We start from the raw sequence: 21,997 nt of genomic DNA, 5'->3' as shown, positions 1-21,997 counted from the left end.
TCTGCACTTTTGTGCAGGCGGTTATGCAGGACAGTCAGGTTCAGTCCACCTCCTTCTACCCTCTAAGATACATCCTGGCAAGGGGAAGAGAGGAGAGGGACTTTCTGTGTCAGGTTGCTGTCTTGCCTTGCCCCGTCCAGCAGAACTACACAACCATCTCACAGAGAATCCTTTGAAGCAGCATGGCTTCATTTGTGGGCCATGAATCTGATGGTCAAAAAAATAGCAGAGAACAGTCTACAAACTACTAGTTCCAGCCACTGTATGCACTACCTGGAAGTGATAAGTGATATCCAGGTGGCATCATCAATATTAGTCAAAATGATTATCATTTTGAAAGAAGGAATGGGGAAAGGGAAGGAAATAGTCTAGCTATATACAAAGAACTCAAACTATTTCTCTATTCTACTCCTTTCTCACTCTAGTCATCAAACAATATAATTATTTTCATTTCATGGTAACAGCAATAATAAAACTAGATGCCTCTTCAATTTAATAGACTCAAGAACACTGCTACAAAAGGATTAATTGAGTATGGCCATGTGAGGCAGCCAGGAAATAGCAGTACTTTAGAAGGGGGCTCAGAGTACACATTTCCTGGGACAGGACACTAATACATCACTTTTCAAGTCATCTTTGCTCCCTCAGGTGTACATTTGTCCAAGTCAATTTTTGATGCAACTTTAACTTTTTGTAATGCAGTTCATCAGGTGAAATAGAAAACATCCAGTATCACATTTTTATGGACCATCAACCAGGTCCAGCCCAGCAGGAGGAAAAACTTGGTCTAAAATCAAATCCTTTCTTTTTTGCAAGTGATGCTAAGAACAGCAGAAAAAGTAAGCCATGCTTGATCCCTGGGAGAGTACAGAGCTGTGCCCTATGGGTGTGGAGGACAGCTGGGGACAATGATAAAGGTCCAAACCTGACTGTGTGCTTTCCTTCTTCATACCAGTTTTGTGGTAGGGATCTGAGCAGACTTTGTGAAAATAACTAATAGGCGTGTTTTGTTACAGTGTATTAAGCTTAGCGACCAAAATTCGGGACTGCAACGTTGGCAGAAAGTATCACTTCATGTATTTCTACCAGCAGTGAGAAGCAATAATGTAGCCTCAAGACGTTAAGACTTTGTAAAATAAGAAAAGACAGTCTTGGGATTTAAGTGCTGTCATCTGCTAAACACAAACTGGAATAATCTGATACCAGAAATTCGTATCTTGCATTCCATTCAAGATAAAATTCCTCTCACTTTTTCACAGACCTTTGTTTTTCAAGGCCAAATTCTTTGAAAATCACTTTACCAGATTCCTGCCCTGCTTTCAGGAAAATGTATCAAATCTCTGTTCCTAGAGTGCTCAGCTAGAAGAACTTGCTTCTAGGAGATCACAGGGAAGCAGGAAATTTCAAATCCAGTAGTTTAAGACTGGTTATTTGTCTTCAATCTTTAATCTTTTCCTGATTAGAACTGCACCAAGAAAGTTTGTCCACAATAATTATACCAGTTTATTACATTGGCAATTGTCTCCTTTGTTCATAGTCAATCTTTTGCTGGTAGTCTAGCTTAGCATATCTGCTTAAAGTAACATGAGCTCATCCTGACACCATGCCTACATCCATCATGTGAGCTCTCACTGGAGCAGCTCTTCTGATGAAGATCATTCACCATCACTTTTAGGACACATATAGCTATGCTGACACATGTTTGTAAAGTACAAAAATATCATTTGCAAGTCCTGGCACAGATAATATTGAAGTGAAAGAAAATACTTCTTAATAACTGCTTTCCCCCCCCCCCCCCTCCATCTGGGCCTTCAACTTTATCACCTGCTTTTGCAAAGTGTTTAGCATACTCTCAGATCTCACACTTATGACAGGTAGCATGGGCACTCTTACAGGTGAGACAAAGAGCAGATGAGACTGACACTACTAAATACTAACAGGAAGACTTTCATCAGAACATACATATTGCTGTCCTCTCTAATTAGTCTAGGTGATAAGAAGATAAATTCTTTCTACATACTGCACAAGATCTAAATTTCCAGCCTCTACTTTTCTAAGTTCTCGACTCTTCACAGGGAGAGATATTGTGGGAGTTACAATATTGTGATTTTCTGCCTCTGGGTTGTGTCATTACAGGTGGAAGAAGTACTCCCTGCACCTACCACACAGGTACTGTTCAGTTACATCTCCTTGTGGTTTTTATCGTGTATTTTTCATAATGAACAATGCAATAAACACAGAGTGTTTGCGGTGTTAAATCATGTTCCCAAAGGGAGTAGTTTGTATAACAAGATAAAATTATCACATTATAATAACTAAATATGCATCAGTCTAAAGCATGCTTCAATTAATCATCAAAAGTTTGCACCGCCTCTTTAGGTCTTAATTAAGCAGAATGTTTGGTATTTTTTTCCTTTCAAACCCATGTGAAAGAGCTGCAGAAAATTGTTTCTCTTAAACCCAATGAGCAGCAGTTTACACTAATCGATCTTATATGGAGCCATAATTTAAAGAGGTGGGGGGAAGCAAAGGAATGCAATGAGTACAATGGAGTAAATCTATCTTGTCTTTTTATCTAAGCAAACCAGCATGATCTATGGAGTTTAGCATAGTGTTCCTAAAATCCCAACAAATCTGGAGTTAAATCCTAATCAATTTACTAAGTTTTAGATTGCAACACTCTACTGTTTTGAACTGAGATGTATTTTCAATTTTAACTCCAGCTTCAAAAAGTTGGGTGAAATTAAATGCAGCTACAGCTCTTATCCTGCCTATTATGATAATTCAATGGCAGGTACTTCAAAACCTTATTTTCCATACTTCCTTGCAAGAAATTCAGCAGGAGATAGTCAACTCTTCTGGCAAGAAGATAACATCTCTCCCAAAGCTGCCCAACCACAGTGCTGCTATGCAGAAGGAAGACCAGGAGGACAGAGTGTTTGGGATTGAGATCTCAAGTATGGCACCCGGACTGAATGAGCCTTTGTGAAATCTGTACCTTGACTGTGGTCGTATACATGACTGACACAAAACATATTTTGGAATCCATCCCTCCCCCATGTCTCCCAGACAACCAACTCATCTCTGGCATGAGTTTCCTTCTATCACACTATCAGAAGCCATGTCTCTCCACTACTACTTTCTTCTCTTTTTCTGTGCTGCATCGCAGCCCCTCGCACAGACAGTTTTGATCTCAGGTTTTTTGGGTAGGAAGCTATAATAGCCCTTTTATTTTGAGCTGGGAACTGTGCTCAATCCAATGGTGTATATATATATTTAAATATTTTAGCTACTTTCACTATTGCTTTCTAATGAAAAGCTGCAAAACTTCCTCTTTAGAGACTTAAGATCTTGACTTGAGCATCTGCAGCAATAACAGTAAGGGCTCACTGTTTCCACTGGGATGTGCCAGGATTTCAGAATTGGATAATTCTGAGTTACTCTCCTGCTGCTCCTGAAATCCCTGATCACCACTGAAGAAAACCAAGTAGTATGTATTCAGATTTTTCATCCCCAAGTAGTTCCTGAGGTTGTTGATCCCAAGCAAGGCAGAAGTACCATTGCAGTCAATTTTCTTACACCCGAAATGCATTACCAAATTAAGTTCAAACTAAAAAAGGTGAAGAAACAAAACTCCTAAGATATTGCTGCAGATCCTCTTGTGATATCACCTTAAGCACTGATCCCATAAACAGGTGGGGCACGTGACAAACTTAAGGTACAAAAAGCACCTCGAAAAAGTAACTACCAAGGGAAGATTAAAATATAGGCCAGACAATAGAAAGCTTGCTGCAGCCATCACTATGGAAATATCAGAGCCTCTACAATGCATTTCCTTTTAAGGACCAGTCTCTTCAAGTTCACTACCCTGCCAATAAAGCAAAATGCCCCAGCCCCTTTTGAAGAAGTCATTTTGGGGAACCACGGCCTGCCTACGTTTTCTGTGCATGAGCTGAGGCACATTCTTGCGCATAGTTCAGTAGGGACTGAATGCACAACACAAAAGATGGCATTTAGGCAGGTTTTAAACATGCAAACAAAAAAAGTGCCTATTTCACCTAACAGAGGGGGAACTCCCTGTATACTTGAATACATGCTATTAAGGTACATACATGGACTTTATTATTTTCTTTTTAGCACAAAGGAAACACTTGGCCCTCCACAGAGAGCAAAAGACATCAACAGAGGGCTAGATAGGGCAGGCATCCTGGCAACGACCAGCATTTAAAAACCCAAGCAGCAATAACCCTACAATCACTGTAAATTGGATGATGTTTCAAACTGAAAACAAGAGAAATAATTTGAAGAGTAGTGACTACAGGATTTCTTGCGGTGATCTTTACCAGGGAGCAAAGCCTACAGTTAGAGAAATTGTAATGTTGTTCAGCAACCAGAAGATATCTGTGAAATACTGAAGAGGGATCCCCAGCACAGTAAAATGAAAGTCTCCTCCATATACAGACCTAACTAGATTTGATAATGTGGTCTTTGCTTAAGGAAAACTGCTACTCACTTCTTCCTGGAATCAAACTTCTTGCTACTGTAGTCATAGATCCAATTCCTCAGTGAATTTTGACAGATCTTGGAATTCATTTTTAGTGGCCTGCTAAATGCCATTTAAAACGTTTATGCTTTCAGATTCCTCCAATGCAATTTTAATATTGAGAGAGGTTACAGCATGCTGTTACAGAATGTTTGTAGGGCAGGAACTCTGCTTATTCCCATATGTTGCACAAAGTTACTCACCTGCACTTGTATTTACAAAATCTCCTATAAACTTCTAAACTTATAATTCTAAAGCAATGCTAAACCATAACAGAAAATCACTGATTTCTTTTTATAAAATAACTAGATACTTACTTTAGTATTTGAATCTGATATTTCTTTGCCAGCCTAGGTCACAGGCTGATTTTAAAAGTCAGCACTGGAAATGCTTCTCCTTTAAGACATTTTGCCTCATCAGATACCATTCCTCCAGCCTAGTCCTCCTTCACCTTCACAAGTTTCTGATCACTTCCAGTACAACTCCAGTCATCATTTGGAACCTAATATTATGTTGAGACACTCATCTGTGGGTTGTAGGATTTGCATCCCCTTTCCTTCTCCAAATGTATTCGGTATCTTTTGAAAACCTTGGGAGGGAGCATAATTTTTCCCTTGTACTTTATTTCTCTGTGGACAGCTCAGTCAACTGCATGACATCATGCTTTCTGCCTCCCCTTCTTCTGCGTCCCTTGGCTGTGACCTCCTCTCACAGCACAGCATTGCAGGAAGCCCATTCTTGTTTGGGATGCTCAGAGCAGCTGGCACACTCTGTGCATCACTTGTACACAGGAGGCAGGAAAGGGAAGGACTTTGTCAATCCTCATGCTCAAAGGACAAACCAACCAGCAGCTGTACCACCCTACCAAGGCACTGCCATGGGGATCACAAGATAAAACAAATCAAAGAGCACTCAAAGAAATGGGAAAACTGAGACACCATAGCCTCCAGCAGGTGCCAGGGGAAGGAGGCAGCTTGTTCTCACCTGCGTTGAAAGAATTTTTTGCATTCTTCTTTGACTACTCTTGATTTCAGCCTTCCTTCATCCCAGGTAACAAGAGCTGTTCAAACTTGCTTGAGCAAAAGGGCAGAGTCACCCTAAGTGCTCTTTCAAATTTACTCTATCATTAAAGGCTGTAGAATAACAGAAGGTTTGCATGCTACATACTAAGGCCATATACCTCACACTAAGTGCTCTTTCAAATTTACTCTATCATTAAAGGCTGCAGAATAACAGAAGGTTTTCATGCTACATACTAAGGCCATATATCTCACACAGCTGTGGTGAGATTTTTAGTTCTGGGTCATTCCAGGCTATTGCATTTCTATTCCTCGCTATTTCTATGCATCTCTTAAATTAGGGAAAAAAAAAACCAAACAAGCAAATTTAAAAAACCCCACCATCCTTCTTAAAATTGCTGTGCAGAAAATAAGAACCTTCTAACAGCAAGCAGAACTAATCTTAGGATGACTTTGTTGCAGTAGGCTGTACTCAAGACTAACCCTGAGGATCACTCAGAATCTGCAGTGAAGTCTAAATGTAGTTGCCAGCTGGCTGGGCAAGATGGACTCTTACTAGCCACACAGAGACTCTTTACAGCAACTCGCTGGAGGCAGCATTGACTACTTATATGCTTCTAGATGCAGGTTGGATGGCTGATGCTGACTTATAATGTTTCATTTGAGCACTGTTCCAGTGTGGTCTATCTGCCTGGTCCTGCAGATCAGGGAGTGCTCTTGCAGATAGTCTCCACATCTAAGTAACTTGCATTCTCCCAGTGGACACCTCCCATGATTGGATTTAGCATCCTCCACTGACACACCATAACCTGAGTCTGTAGATACTCAGTGCACCACACAGGGCTCATGCATTTAACTCAACCTTTTGGGTGTTTAATTATGAGGTACAGCAAGGAGAGAGTGCTTTTACTGGAGCTGTTTCCATTTCGTTAGTAGAACCCTAATGTTTTCCAGAATCATATAAGCAAATTGGAACCTAACATTTTATTTGATTAAAACAGAAATCTGAACAGCCTGAAGATAAAATCTTAGCCAGACTGCTCAAAATTATTTGGTTTTTAAATTTAAAAAAAAAAAAACAACAAAAAAAAAAACACCACACCAAAACAAAAATCACTTTACTGCAAAATAGGCATGAGGGAAAAAAAGGTAATTTTGTTAACTCTTCAAGGTTTTAGCCTTGTCATACAAAATACGGATGCAAGCAGGACACTTGTTCAAAGCTTTCCAGTATGCTCAAAGAAACCTAGTCTGCTGAAATCTTCAATGACAGTTTCCTAGACAATTCAGGATCAGCATTCCTTCCTGCTCTTTTTCAAGCTGACAGCTGTTTCTGATAAAGTATCATACTTGCCTTCCTAGAAATCCTGCTTCCCTTGCCTTCCTGTGTCTTTTCTACCTCTGCAATTGCTATGTCTTCTTATTTCTCTTCAGGTTTGTGAGCATCCCTCATGCTCTGCTCTTGTTCCTCTTACCTGTATTGAATCTTATCAGCAAAATTATTCAACTAATAATTCAATGGATCTGCTTATCCTCTTCAGACCATTACACTCCTGTCCAAATGAATACCTTAGCCTGTCTCTCTGACATCTCTTTACTCATGCTGACCCTTCTGTTCAAGATCAATACAGCAAGAATTAAAGTCTTAATAATTTCTCCCTGAGTGCTCACTTCATATTATTTACTCAATAAGGATGGACTGCACCATTTTTCGCATCCTTCAGGTTCATGATTTAGGTATCATTTTCACCTGTGGGCACTCCCTTTTGAGCTCTATTGAAGTCTTGTAGATTTTTCTCCTGTATGATATCTAAAAGCTTTTCTCACCATTCACAAATTCTGGACACATCCTAATTCTTAGCCTCCCAGTCACTACAGTGCATTGCTACCTGGTGTTCTCACTGGCCTGTAATGTAGCTTTGCCCTCCGTGTGTCCACACAAAACATGCTGCCAAGATCCCTTTTTCTGCCCAGCATTTTAACTTGAAACTTTCTCTTGACCTCTCTCTGCCTCTCCCTCCTGTCCCCTTACTTCATTCATCCACTCAAACATGGATAAATACTTTGGTGTTAGTAGCAGATCAGTCATAGCCTGTCTGTCCCCCATGCTGAAAATGTCAACCTTCACCTTATTAATTAATTATGTGAGTCTAATCATTTGCCTGCTCAAGTCAAAGAAGCACCTTTGTGCTGTTTCCAAAGTCATCCTCCCTATGCTTGCGAGGGACTCCAAGAAAACATCCCCAGAGTTACTCTTGTCTGGCCTTGTATCACTCTGAAGTTTTCTGCTTTGATGTAGTGCCCACAAAATGGTGTCAAAGTGCAGTGCCAAGACCACTGCCTTGCACACTGGCTCTCCTGGAGCCTTTGTACTCCCTTTCCTACCAGTTGTTTCTTGCCAGCCTCTTCAGGATGATCATGGCTAGGGCATCTACACCCTAAGATAAAACAAAACCATTACTACCCATGCTTATTGAAAATCCCACAAAGGTGGTGATTCTCCTCCCCCTCCAAACCTCCCAAGCTTTGGTCTCTAAAACATTCATCTGCTCAGAAGTCATGGTAATCTAGTGCTCATTACCAATCATGGGATAAACTCAGAGAAGGCAGAGATTATACATTCGTATCTCCTGTGCAGGTACAACAACATTATTCATTGTTAATGAATTAATTAAAAACCTAAAGGTAGAAAAGACTTATGAAAAGCTCTCTCTATACATTACCCGTAGGAGTACGTTTGAACACAGGATCATATGTTGTAGGTGGACAGGCAAAGAACAGAAGGCAGTTGACTTGGCCAAGATTCCCTTGTGTCCACTTAACTACTGTTGCAGTAATTTGTTTTCCTACTTCATAGTTCAATCTCCTCCTGCTTATTTGGTGTCATAAAAATCCAGCAACTGTGGCAATTTGCACAATTGCATGCTATAGCTTGTGTTCACATACCACAAATTCAGCATTCTGGATTCATTCATGACTCAGATTGGAGGGGAAAATAGCTTGGGATGGCACAAGCCCTTGATTAAAGCTTTAGGGCCAAATCAACAACAGCTGAGGATCCAGCCCATATGGCCTGAGATCTTTAGCTGTGTAAAGGCTGCAGGAATGGGCCCAAATAGCTTTGGTAATTAGCAACTATCGTATAAAATAGATTGAAAGTCTTTGGCAAGGAGTGTGTATTGAGTAACATTTGAAAATTATTCATAGCATATTATATACTTCTTTAGAGATAAAACTCAATGGCATAACAATATTTTAGAAGGGGCAACTGTAGTCTATTACACATCCAAGAACAGGCAAACACTTTCTGGGATCAATCAGTATTTTACAGCTACCTTTAGACAATGTTATGAAGGGAAGATGCGACCTGGGATCTGATCCTACAAGCAGTTCTGCCTCTGCAGAAGCACCCTGGCACCTGCTGGCATGTCTTTAGCCCCATGTGTGGAGAACTAATGTTCTTGGGTAGGAGTTGCATGTCACCCTGTATTCCTCAGTGCCTTGGTCACTCAAGAACAACCACAACAACACCTAGGGATGCCCACGGAAGCAGGACTCAGCCTGCTCCTATCTGGATGCACCAATTTTCACACCATGTGGAGCAGTAAACAATAACAACTATTAATCACCCTCGTGTAGCCGTAAGAGCTCTTTCCACAGATTACAGTAAGCAAGCATGCAGAGGGGAATAAATCATATTTCATGCAAACTCTGAGGAATGGCATGTTAGAAAACCACTCCTGATAAAAATCTAATGAAAATGTAAAACGTCTCAGTGCAGTCTCCTGGGTAGAGTCAAAATCATATTAAATCATTGAGAGACAGCGGTCAGGGATTTCAATGCGAATCAAGAGACAGTTTTCCCAGTATGAGCTTGTTAACCTGATATAAAGACATGATACTGATTTGATGGCTTTGCCTCTTTCACTGTTTCTTTCATGCAGCCTATTTTTAATTTAATAATCTTTCATTAATTTAGTTAAAGGCTTTATTAACCAGAACAAAATCTTTATTATTTTTTCTAAAAGCAAATGCTGTTGAAGTGCTGAGAGCATAATCCAGCATAAGGAGTAGTACAAGCAATGCAAGTTTGTTGTCATTGCATTTGCAGGAGTTTTTCAAAAATACTAAAGTGATTAAAGCCACTCTCCCACTCATTTTTAGAGTAATCTGTGACTGGATTTTAATACTTTTGAAATCAGCCCTCTTGCTAAGACACCATGATCCAGTGATCTCAGGATGTTGTCAGTAACAATAACCATTTTTACATGTTCATTAGGATTTACCTGCTGGTGGCTTTATGAAAGGTGGTGGAATTAATGGGACAATAATAGGTACATTCCCATGATCCTTCGACCCTGCTGGTGAGTCTGATAGTCCATTTCCTGTGGCAAGCCCTGGGTAGCTTGGGTTTATATTGTACGGTGAAATAACACTGTCCTCAGGTAATTTTGGTTTTGGCAAAGAATTTTCTGTAAAACACAAAGAACACATTGTACAGTATGACACATAAATTTCTTAAATGGCCCTACATACTTTCAGCAATCTCTTCATTAAATTACTAACCCCAATACAAGAATAGTGCACAAAAATCCAGGTATTTTCCCTTTTAAAGAAATTGATACTTTCCAGTAATCTTCAGAAGTGGTCCATTCTTTTTTCAAAATCAAACTCAGGCTTTCTTTTTGCAGAAGGTAAAAGGTGGGATTATTTTGTCATGCTAGCCTTAGTATGCCTGATATAGTCAATGGTATCTTATTCTTGTACTTCATTTCTACTGTTTGCATGGTGGTCACAGTGTGCTGTGACTTCACCAGTACAAGGAGCATAAACTGAAGAACAAAATAATTCCAATTCTCTATAAATAATACGAGTAGTAATAATGAAAGGAATTTAAAGAAAGGAACAAAATATTGAAATCACAGCAAAGTGTACACAAAATGATGGCAGTTATTGTTCTAATTCTTTAATCCCAAATCACCTCAGGATTCTTATTTGCTCTAATATATCTCAGCCATGGGACTCCCTCTTCTTCCATGTCTCAGAACACAAAATGTGCTTTTTCACCATCCCAAAAACTGCATACACCAAAATTTTCTTCCTATCATAGGCATTCAATATTTGTGGTACATAAAATGTATGATTTGTATCATGTGCCTACTAAAAACGTACGTACAAATTTCATCAAACTTAGACTGGAGTCAGTAATCATTCAGTAAAAGATGTATTTATTAAAACAGAAATAAATTAAGTGCATTACTACACAGGCACAAGTTTCTTCAAAGGTAGCTTAATGACATTACGTTTTCAATGAAAAATAAATATTGATCACCAGTGTTGTTATAGTACTAACAAGCTGCAAACATTCAAAAAAAAACGATTAGGTTGTTTCACCTTACCTCTAATTTCTTCCCCTTTTTTCTAGCCATCTGTCCCTCATCACTGGTCTCTCTGGTGTCAGTACTCATTGCAACACTCACTGAACACAGTGCTGCTGCTAGCTATCAGAAAGAAAACCCCAACATTTCTGCCCACGAACACAGTGAAAAGTAGCACTCCAAGTGGATAAAAACTGCTGGAATCTCCATTCTTTACCTCACCTTTGAGGAATTCCTATTGGATAAGTAAAGATGCAGCAATTTTCTACTTTTCTCCTTACTCTGATGACAAGCCCCTATCCACCCCGAGACTGAGAAGTCAGAAGGCAAAACCTTAATGATCAAACAAGCCAAAAGGCTCTCACCCTTTACATTTTGAATCACAAAGATTCAGTAATTTCTCAAAAAATTTCATCTATGCAAAATTTCTACCATAATGCAGAAGACAGTACAGTACAAACATAGGTGAGAAGCCTTTTGTGATCATTCACACTTGTTCCTACATGTGTGACTATTCCAGTTTAAAATCTTTCAGTATTTTGAAAAGTTGTAGACCAACCAGGCTTAGTAGGTGAAGCAGAAGGGTTCTTTAAGGCCACCCTGGTAAGTACTCCTTCCTTTCTCCAGTTGTGAGTAATTTATTGATATCACAGGCACATGGCTTTCAACTGACACATCAAAGGCATTATTTGTGAAGATATATATCAATATATAACAATATATCAATAGACCAACAGCAAATTTGTTAAGTGACTTTTCTCATAGCCTATGGGCTTTCCTGTACCACAAGGTACTCTCAGGTATTTTTATGTAAAGCAACCAAGACACAATCAGCAGAACATGCTTCACAATCAACACCAATCAGACAGGTTGAGCTATTAATCCTTCTTTACATGAACACAGAAACACAAAGTCTCGTTACCTTTGAGAACAGAAATGTGCTGGCGGCTTTCCCCATCTGCTGAGTAGTTCCTGAATTCAATATCTTCTCCATCTTTCAGTTCTACCTTATCATAACCATACCAGCCAAGGAGCTCATTCATAGTGTTTTCAGCAAAGTTCTGAAAGAGAAAAATTACCTACTTATTTATGTAATCAATAACCATTTGGAAGGAAGGGAGGACTGCATAAATCGAACCATATCTGTGCTACATGAGGAAGTGTCAGGTTTGGCCCACCTCCTCAAAGACTAATGTTCATTTCATAACTCAAGTGCATAAAGTGAAACACATTTAAATCTCCAACTGGCACATGTAATTATGACAGAGACTCATATGTCTGTAATTTAAAGAAAATGAAAAGGAGAGTTATTTATGACTTTTGCTCTGACATTCAATGTCAGAAATACTTTAACATACATTCCTCACACAAACTTCTCTGTGTTGCCATAAAATATTTAAGAGTGCAGCAAGAGAATAACAGAAAACCAGGATTTTTTTTCCAGCCAGCAGTTAATCAATCTTACTGCGTTACAGTCTTTTCAGCTGGAGCAGGTCACTGACACAATTACAGTTCCTTGAGGTGCCCATGAACCAAATCAAATAAAATCACAGCAGACGTTTTTTCTCAGTTATAAGCCCTTGCATAGTCGAAGCACTTAAAGATTCTTCACTGTGAAAGCATTCTACCATCATTTTTCATATAAATGTTTCTTATATTTGTTTAAGAAAACCTTTCCCAATTTTGCCGTATTTATTTTCAAACCAATTTCCAAGCAGCTGAGTGGTTACATTTTATGTTTGTATGGAAATGTAAAGTATGGAACATGACTGTCATAACCCTCAATTTCTATTAAAAATATGTTCTCTAGGTCATGAGGCAAAAATATTTCTGTAGAAAATGCTCATTACTGGGCCAGAAGATTTAGTGGAGTAAGTTAAGAAATCTGCAGCCAGGCAACAAAGCTTTCTGAAACCAAATAGTACCACAGAGCTCCACAGATTACAGATTTAGGAAACTACCAAAGGAAACCAGCCAACGAATTATTGCAATGGCAAAGATCAGGTTAAAGCAGTATGACAACTATAAGTTGAAACAAAAAAGACACACACAGAGCCTTTCTATTTGGTTTTTGCAATTTTTTTTATTAACGCTCTTCTATAACAAATTCCAAACTTCATATTCCTCCAAGATCTTGACATCTAAATTAATTCTTCTGATAAGCACTGCCTCCCAGGACTCTGGCAAAGGAATAAGGAGAATACAACACCAATTCAAAACAAATGGTGAATGTCAAATTTGCAGGTTGCCAGATTTTGTCTAGTAACTGCCCTAGCTTAATTTTTGAGTGGGAGAAAGTCTAATGATAGAACACAGCAATTCTCCAGTCATTTAAACAAATAAATAAAATTAATCAGATGATAATTGCTTTTGAATTCAAAGCTACAGCAGCCGCTGTATCCCAGAACCTCGGAGCACTGCACTGCTCCTGGCTCATTCATCACACCAGATTACATAGGTGTTCCTGTCACTCAAGGAGCGCTGTAAAGCAGCTATAAGCAATAAACACAAGCAATTTGTACTCTTCCAAGAGTATCATCTGTGCAATTATGCTACAAACACATTTCATGAAAAGAAAACCCAAAACAAAACCCCAGAGCAGACCCCTAAAGCATCCATTTCCATTTTTAATTTTCCCCTCTGCATTTTCACCTTATCATCTGATGGAAGTCAAAATTCTGTGGCTGTCCTGTGCAGCCCCAGATTGCTGAAAAATATTCCATCATCCCACCTCTGCTTCTAGACTCAGCATTACAAGTATGATATGTGAATTAGGCCACTACTACAGTTTTCAATGAGTAAAATGCAGTGCAAATGTGGCTAACAACTACCTAGATGATTTGAATGATGCAGTGCTGTTTTAAATACTAGCAAAATGAAAAAATTTTCTAAAAGTAGTTTTTCATTGGTGTTTTTGTTTGTTTGTTTTTTAGCTTTTTAGAAAACTTCTCTCCTAACATTCAAGAGGTCCAATGCACCAACCCTGTTTGTAACCCATAGGAAACCAATAACAAAATGACCTGGACCCGGGGAGTCAGATCTCACCACTGCAGCACACCCAAAATGACCTGAAAGGGCCCATGGTGGTCCAAAGATCTGCCAGCTTCCCCTGTTTTGCTAAATTTCAACTATGAAGACACAGCCCTAGAGACTAATCTAGCAAGGTAGAGACCAATAGACAAAGTCTTACCAATTTAAACCCCATGCAACCAAATTAATCGAGTAGCTCTAAATTTGCCTCCTGTGGATGCTTTGTGCTCTATTTGCACTGCTGATCAACTCAGACAATGAATAATTTCCAATTACTTGTCAAGGAATACATAAGCAAGGCTGTACATATGTTTGTTTTTTCCTGAAAATTCATACATGCATCTGTCTCTTCGAAATGTAGTCAAAATGATGGCTGGGTTTATAATGGCACAAAATTTAAGTACCTTTCATGTCTCATTTAAACTATCCATGATAAGTGATGCACCAAAATGAACACTCATACTGACAAAAAATACATTGGATTTCAAAATCACTCATCATAGAGATCTGACTCTCTTATTAAGTAGTAAATCAATTGTATCTTTTCTACTAACTTCAATACGAGTACAATGAGGTTGCATGCCAGCAATAACAAAAGTAAGCACCTTTTTACACTGATTTCCCAAAAAAGGGTGGCTTGGATTTAAAAAAAATATATATAAAAGAAGAAAACAATTAAGGCACTCTCTTCCATAATTTATCTTACCTACTACAATGATGCAAGTCACCCTTAATACCATTCTCTCAGTGACTAACAGCCAGAGCTCCATTACACCACACTTTATTCACAGCAAACGGAAAGCATGACCCCATCCTTAGCAAGCTGAGTGTCAAACCTGAGAAATGTTTTTTTCCACACTGGCTCTATTGCATAGATGGGTATCCAAAGAATATCACCTTCTCTCAGACTCCTGACTACAACATCCATTTGCAGAGATGTCTAACACCCTGACAGTTGAGATCATGCTGAAGCTACTGCCCTGAAGCTGACCACTATTAATTCATTGTTTTCATGTATTTCCCCTTCTTCCATTTCAGTGATAGACACAAAACACATGGATTCAAGACATGGTAACAAGATGAGAATTGTAAAGACCAATGTGGTGGCAATAGTCGAAACACAAATGATTAGATAATTTTTCTCTGTGTGAATGCAGGGAATGGGGGGAAAGAAGAAAATGAAAAAAAAAAAAGTAAGACAATGACCAGTCCTTGGTGAAGCTGAGGAAAGAAAGAAAACATGTTAATATACAACCTGTACATGCAGAGCAGAACATCACTGAAAGATATACAACTCTCAAAGGCTTAGAGAAAGGAAGGGTGATGATTGTAACTCTGAGGCTTAAGAAAAGCAGGAATGGGGACTCAAAATTGGAGCAGGAAAGCAGAAGCAGCAGTGATCAAGCAAGCTAACCAGGAGTCAGAGGAATTGCAAGATAATAGACCTGCCAAAGCCCAAGGAGGAGATGTGAAGGCAGGTGTGGATGACCAGATGGAGGATGTGCAAGGAGCTGCAATTCAAAGCTTCAGCAGGAACAGGACAGCAGAGGCATTAAGGTAGTCCATGCCTATTTTCAGACTCATTCCCCAAAAGGATGTGGAGTGTCTGCAGGATGAGGCTACCACCCCAACCCCACAGCTGTGCCAAAGGGCTGGGATGATCTGAAAGACTAGCACAGAGAGAAACCTTACTCATAATCAATAAAATCTCAGGTCAGCAATCACACTGCTAAGCTGGGACCCTTAGCCCAAAAGGAGGCCCCCTGCAGGGACCCACAGATTTCATTGCAAATGTACAGCATGGAGCCTAACTTCAGCCAGGTGCAGAGGCAATGCTCAGTCCCCTGCGCAAAAACAGACACCAAGCCCTGGTGCCACCCACAGTGTGGGTCAACATCAGAGCTGAGAAGAAAACCACAGAAATCCTGTTCCACATCCTTCCATGCTCATTCTGCCATGCCATGCACCAAGCAGACAAGCTTTTGAGACCACAGTGGAAACACCAGTCCCCTCTGCAGCTGCCAGTGCACCCAGACAGTTGGTTAACATCCCACAGGAGCCAAACCTCCTGCTCTTCCCTAGCTGAAAGAGCACCATTACAGCTGCTGACTGCCTGAGCACTCACTACGGCTGCGGCACAACCAGCTCACGTCTGCCAAAGAAATCAGCCCGAAAACAGTCCAGTGACCCCACTCACACACCACAGCCAAAGCCCTTCCTTCCCAGTAGATGGCAATTCAGCTTTTGCCCACTGCTAAGTCCCAAAGCACTTATCATCACTGTGGGGCAATGAGTAATTTGTGTGTTTTAACTGTATGATTTCTCTGTTCTTGTACTACTTCCCTCCTGGAAGAGCCAGGATAACTAACTGTTATGTTCATTGGTATTTCTACTTGAATTTACTCCCTATTCCCCTGAAAGATGAAGAAGAGTGTGTTGACTTGCTAGACTGCAGTTTCCCTCCTTTCTGAGTCTGACTTAAATGTTAGGCAGTAAAAACATAATCACGTTTATTCCCACTTTAGGATTCATTTCATCATAACAATACATGTACAGTTTGATTTTTTTTACATTACAATGTATCATTTCCCCAAATCTTTGCTATTTAATACATTCTCAAGTTATGCCATGCGTGTCTTTCCATCTTAGATCTCTTGACTTTCCTCCTCTATGAAACTTATTCACAGGGGGCAAGGCCTGGCTTCACTGAATGAGGCCTGGCAAACATGGAGGCAGGAAACACAGGGGAGCATGAGTCTGTCAGACTCATTTTCTTCTAGGTTTTACTGCTGAATGTTTATTTCAGATCTGGGAGGAAGCATAGTGGCTCCACTCCATTTCCTTGCCTGCATAACCCACTCAGTGCAGAGCTCCACAAACTCACTTTTCACTTTCACTGCATCAAGGAAATAAAAATGTTTCTACAGGCACTATGCAAACTTGGATCTTTTTTCCCAGGCCTCACATTCTTTGCTTGTTTATGCCATACTGAAATCTGTGATTAGACCTTTACACTATCAGAAAGCACAATTCCATTATGCTTTACTTTCCTTTGTCCTCTCATGTATGTTTGGCTCTGTATAACCCAATTTGTTTGGGGAAGCACTATTTCGGCAGTGCCCTGCCAGGTGAGGCTCCCTGTGCAGACAGGCAACCGCTCTGCAGCCATCCCATAAAACTTCCATGCATACTCCACAGAAAAACCTTGGTCTCCTGAAATAATGCAATTGATAAAGTCTGTCTGCTTTTCCACTTTCCCAAAGATATTTTTTTGCTTTTCAAGAGAGAAGGGAGGAGTTTCCTTGAAATCTTCCGAGTGCTCTGAACAAACTGGCTTGCTCCAGGCACAGGGCTGCTACGCCTGCTTCACTGCTTTCCCCCTTCTGACAGTAGTACTTTCAAATGCCAAACAGGGACTATTTAAACACTAAACTGAAAGATATTCTGATGAGTTTACTATTCAATGATAACAGATGGGGCTGCCCTAAGCTCTAGGCACCAGGAACAAAGCCCAGTTTTAGATACAAATTAGTTATTGAGAATATTTATGGACAGCAAACTCCTTGGGCACATGAAGCAGCCCTGTGGAATTACAACACAAATTAATTGCTTACCTTCCAACTGCTAGAGACACATGGATACATTGCCTCATCTGTACGGGAGAACTTCCAGTGCAATTCAGTACTGGATGTAATCTCACCTCACAGCATTGCAGAGCACCTAGCTATTCCTCCTGAGCAGCACTGCTTCCTGGCAGCAGGATGGCAGCTGGAAATAAGGCAAGGAGGGATCGATGGGGGATCCACCACTGTGCCTAGACAACTGCTTTCATCAATTTTATAGATATTTTGGTCTTAAAACAGTAGTAGATTCCCTGATGACAAAAGGTTTGGATTTATGAGGTGTTCTGTTATTCACCAGCAAATGAAAATGGCACCAAACTGAATTTCAGAATAACCATTTTCCTCCAAGGCACGAGGTGAATGCTACCTCTGGAAGAAAAACTTATCTGGAAGAAAGTCTTATCCGAAGGAGGACAAAAGAAAAAACAACTAGAAAATACAAAAGAGTGGCTGTAAAGGTCACAGTGTAACAAAACAGTTCCTCATGAATATATTTTTCATTGAAACGTAATATCAGAAAACTGTGCAGAGTCATGTACTTTTTGCATACAACATTGTATCAAATTAAAATTTGTTATAACCATCGTGTACATTAGGTTAGCGATAACAAAAACGTAACTCAATATCTGGCATAAGGAAAGAGCGAGCAACATGAATATCCATCCAGTCATGCTAAAACCAAGCTGTGACACTACTGTTGGAAAACACTAAAGCAAGCAGTTAGGTGTTGTGACCCTTCTCGAGTAAATATCTGACTGTATCAAACATCAAATCTCAAAGGAAGTCTCTGTGATGAGGTAATATTATTGCTCATTCATAGTGCCTTGGATTTACTGTACTTAAAATAGACACTTGTACCAATGGCCTTTTTATTATCCAAAGTGTGTGGGGGGGGGGGGGGGGAAGAAATCACATATACACCAGTCCTTTTTCTTTCTGCTAGCAAAGGGATGCAATTTGATCCAACGTGGGCTGAAACCTGAGTAGGTCACTGTACACCATGATAAAATTCCCTAACCCCTGAGCCAAATTTCCCTGAGGGGGCCCTCCTACTTCTCCTTTACTTTCCAAGCTGACTTTTCCATTCCCTCTCTCGTCTTTTCCTCCCCTTCATCTCTTTCATTTCCCCTACCTTAAAGCCTTGATATCTGATCTGCTGCTGATACTCAGGTTACAGTTTTTACAGCTTAGGCTGTCTATTGCTGTATACATTCCTTTCTTTCTGCTCTGCTGTGATTACTTACCAGAGCTTATTTTACACTGGTCCAGATGAAAGCAGTTCAGATGAAGGGAAACAGCCAGCCTGTTTGAACATTACAGATACAAACCTACACAAGGGCACATTGTGCTCCCTCTGTCATTTCACTGCAAACATTTTGCACACTGTAACCAATTTGTTACATTATTGTATTCTCTGGGTTTATTAAGAACAACTAGACATCTTAGTTCATCAGTAAAGAAAAAGGGTAAATGATCACCACAGGATTTTAACTTTCTCAACCAGTCAAAAATTCAAACTACTTCCTCCTCCCTCTTTTTCCCCTTCTTAGATGATAGCAGCCAACAGCCCTACTAAAAATGCATAGCACATATAACATAGTTTATGCTGAAAGGTGGGCTGTGGAAGGTTCTGCCATCAGCTGTCTCACTCTCAACCAGAAATTACACGGGTTCAAAATGTCCTTTCTACACACCTTTAGTTTTCAAGTCAGCTGAAATCTCGGGGTTCCTAACCTTAAGCAGTTAGCCATGATTAAAAAAGAGAAACTCTCTACATTAAGGTTAATGCTAGCGCTTAACACCAAAGCATTAGTTTAAAATTGTGTAATTTTTCTCCTTCACACAATGTTGTTTTTGTTTCTTCCTCACCCTTTCAGACAAACATCTGTTATACTGTAGAAGAACAACTATCTCCCAAACCGCTGAGTGTGCCTGCAGCCAAAGTAAACAAAACAAACCCAGAGGATCCAGCACAGTCAGCCTTTATATCCAGCCAGGATAACATTTCACATGTTTTGATTAAAATTAGCTAATTTGTAATTCTAGAACCTATGAAACTTAAAAGCTGCAATCCATATAGATCGCATTAGGCGATGCTCTGAGGGGCCAATGCCCTGTACTACAGACCTCTGCAGTCCTCAAAACTATGTGGGATTACAATGAGCAATGACTCTCTGGTGGCTGCACAGAGCCCTCTCCGAAAATAGGATGTGTCACATATCTCACAAAGAAAGCGGGAGCTCCTCTGGACTTGAAGCTACTACAGTTTGTTTCCAAAGAGATGCACCGACACATTATTTTGTTTGTGCCCCTAATACTACTCTTGCCCACATTTACACTTGAAGTGCACGCAGAACCATGTACATGCTCATTACACAGGCAGCAAGAACAAGAATGCCTGCCTTGGGCAGGGGCACCTAACCGAAATTAGTGGTGTGCAAAAGAGGGGACAGGGGAGGGGATGGCACATTCCCGTTTAATTTTATATGGGGAGATCAATATTCCAGAAAGCAAAGATATTTTCGCTAGGCATCATGCATATTTATACACTCGCCTATACAGTATACATACTATGTGAACGAGTGACATTTTCCAGGCAGTCTTCCACTTATAATCAGCCTTTTAATAAATGACATATTCAAATTAAATCTCAGCAATTTTATCTTGTAGCCAGACTATGCTGTTTTAGTCACTTTATCTGCGCATTCAACAACAAGTTCAGCTGAAGTCTAGCAATACATTGTTACCAACTTTGGGGAATTAGAGACATCAAACAAACAGACAGGGAACAGACATGGAGCACAGGCGCAAAAAATAGGACCGGTCCAGCCTGGAACAGCGACCTAATGATAAAAGAAGTTCCAAAATCGCGCGTTTGTGCCACCGCAGCCATCCAACATTTGGAGCGGCCGCCAGAGCACAGCTGGAGTGGCACCGGTTCCTATCAAGCAGGACAGCTCTCCGCGCGTAAATACACTTCCATCAAAAGCAGCCCTCGGACAAGCCACCTTCCAGCGACACCTCTGCGCTGCCGCGAGCCGCGGAGCGAAGCGGTGCAGCAGGGGAGGAGGCGAAAGGGGCAAGGAGAGAAAAGGGGTCTCGCGCTGAAGCGCCAGGCTGATGCGCGGCTCAGACCGCAACGTTTCACTTTGACAATTTAATTACACAGTTGCAGCTGGCTACTGAAAAAGGACAGAAATACAGTGTTTAAATACAGTGTTTAAAACAGATCCCTTTCTTTCCTAACTTTAAGGGCTTCGCAGCTACCTGAGGGGTGGCTATAGAAAGAAAGAGGGGGAAAAAAAAAAGGCTCATCATTGGCACCCGAGGAGCTTAAAAGCCGAACGAGAGAGTTATTTTTAAAAAATAAATAAGCTGGTCAATGAACAGGATTTGCAGCCTGTGAATTCGTCTCTGTTTGCAGCCCAGGAGGCGGAGTTGAGACACATTCAGTGCATCCTACAAAAAAAAAAAAATGACAAGAGATCCTTTCTTATTTCATCTCCATGCTCGGAGGCGGGGGTTGCGGGGGGGGACCCCGGTCCCGTCCCCATCACAAGCACCTACCTTCATCTCCTCGTTGATCTCCCGCTTCACCGGGTGAGCCGGCTTCCTACTCCTTTTATTTTCGGGAGGTCTTCCTTCTTTCTCCATTTCTGCCATTTTTTGCGCCTACTTGGTGGTGGTGGTGGTGGAGATGAAATGGCTGCTGGTGCTCTGGGGGGGCCGGGAGGGGCGCGGGGGGGCGGCGGCGGCGGCTCTCAGTGGTGGCAGGCGGCGCCGCGGAGGGCCCGGGGGGAGCGCGGCGGCGGCGGCGGGCGGGCGGGGGGCGCGGGCGGGCAGGGGCGCGGGTGCCCCGGCGAGTCAGCCATCTTCTGCCTCGCCGCCGGCCCGCATGGGAGCGGCGGGGCGGGCGGGCGGGAGGCAGCGCGGAGCGAGCCGGCCCCGCGCCTGCTGTGGCGCTGCTGGCGGGCTGCCGCGGAGGGGGCGGCGGAGGGAAGGGGGAGGCCGGCCCCGGACCGCCGGCGGGCGGGGCTTGCCGGCACCGAATCGGCCGCCGCTGCCCGCCATGGGAGCCGGGGAGGGGGGAGGCGCCGAGCACCGGGCGGAGCGGAGCGCGGCGGAGAGGAGGGGCGGTGCACACCCGCCCCCGCCCCCAGCCCGGGATGGGGAGGGGGGTCCGGTGCCCCCCACGAACGCCCGAGGGATCCACTCGGCCTGTGCCCCCCTCGCAGCCAACTCGTCCCGTCCCGACCGCTCCTGTCCCGTCCGGTCCCGTCCCGTCCCCGCCGCTTTCAGCCGAGGCTCTTCCCCTGATCACTCCTGGTTTTCCCTTTATCTGCGGCGGGGAGGTGCGGATGAATGGTTTGGTGGGACGCGCTTCAGCGAGGAGGTGCCGGATTA

The 21,997-nt window shown here is 41.7% G+C and overlaps 1 protein-coding gene across 6 annotated transcripts in view; it reads right to left on the bottom strand.

The window, feature by feature from the left end:
* SOBP (sine oculis binding protein homolog) overlaps positions 1–21,422 on the bottom strand; it is a 113,909-nt gene extending 92,487 nt beyond the window's left edge. For 4 of the 6 annotated variants that reach the window (XM_021553789.4, XM_085576479.1, XM_021553791.4 and 1 more), the window contains exons 1-3: positions 21,161–21,405; positions 11,863–12,001; positions 9,849–10,034 (exon numbers count right to left, since the gene is read on the bottom strand). In XM_021553789.4, the coding sequence (XP_021409464.3) occupies positions 9,849–10,034; positions 11,863–12,001; positions 21,161–21,256 (421 nt within the window). In that variant the 5' untranslated portion in view covers positions 21,257–21,405. Of the gene's footprint in view, positions 1–9,848; positions 10,035–11,862; positions 12,002–21,160 lie in introns of those variants that run through there. The other 2 variants (XM_021553790.4, XM_085576480.1) reach the window with 2 other exon arrangements.
* Positions 21,423–21,997: the final 575 nt, after the last annotated feature.

Source organism: Lonchura striata, chromosome 3, assembly GCF_050655825.1.
Source record: "Lonchura striata isolate lonStrDom1 chromosome 3, ASM5065582v1, whole genome shotgun sequence".
NCBI classification, from domain to species: domain Eukaryota; kingdom Metazoa; phylum Chordata; class Aves; order Passeriformes; family Estrildidae; genus Lonchura; species Lonchura striata.
The sequence above is the reverse complement of the archived record's forward strand: the minus strand, read 5'-3'. Positions and strand labels throughout refer to the sequence as shown.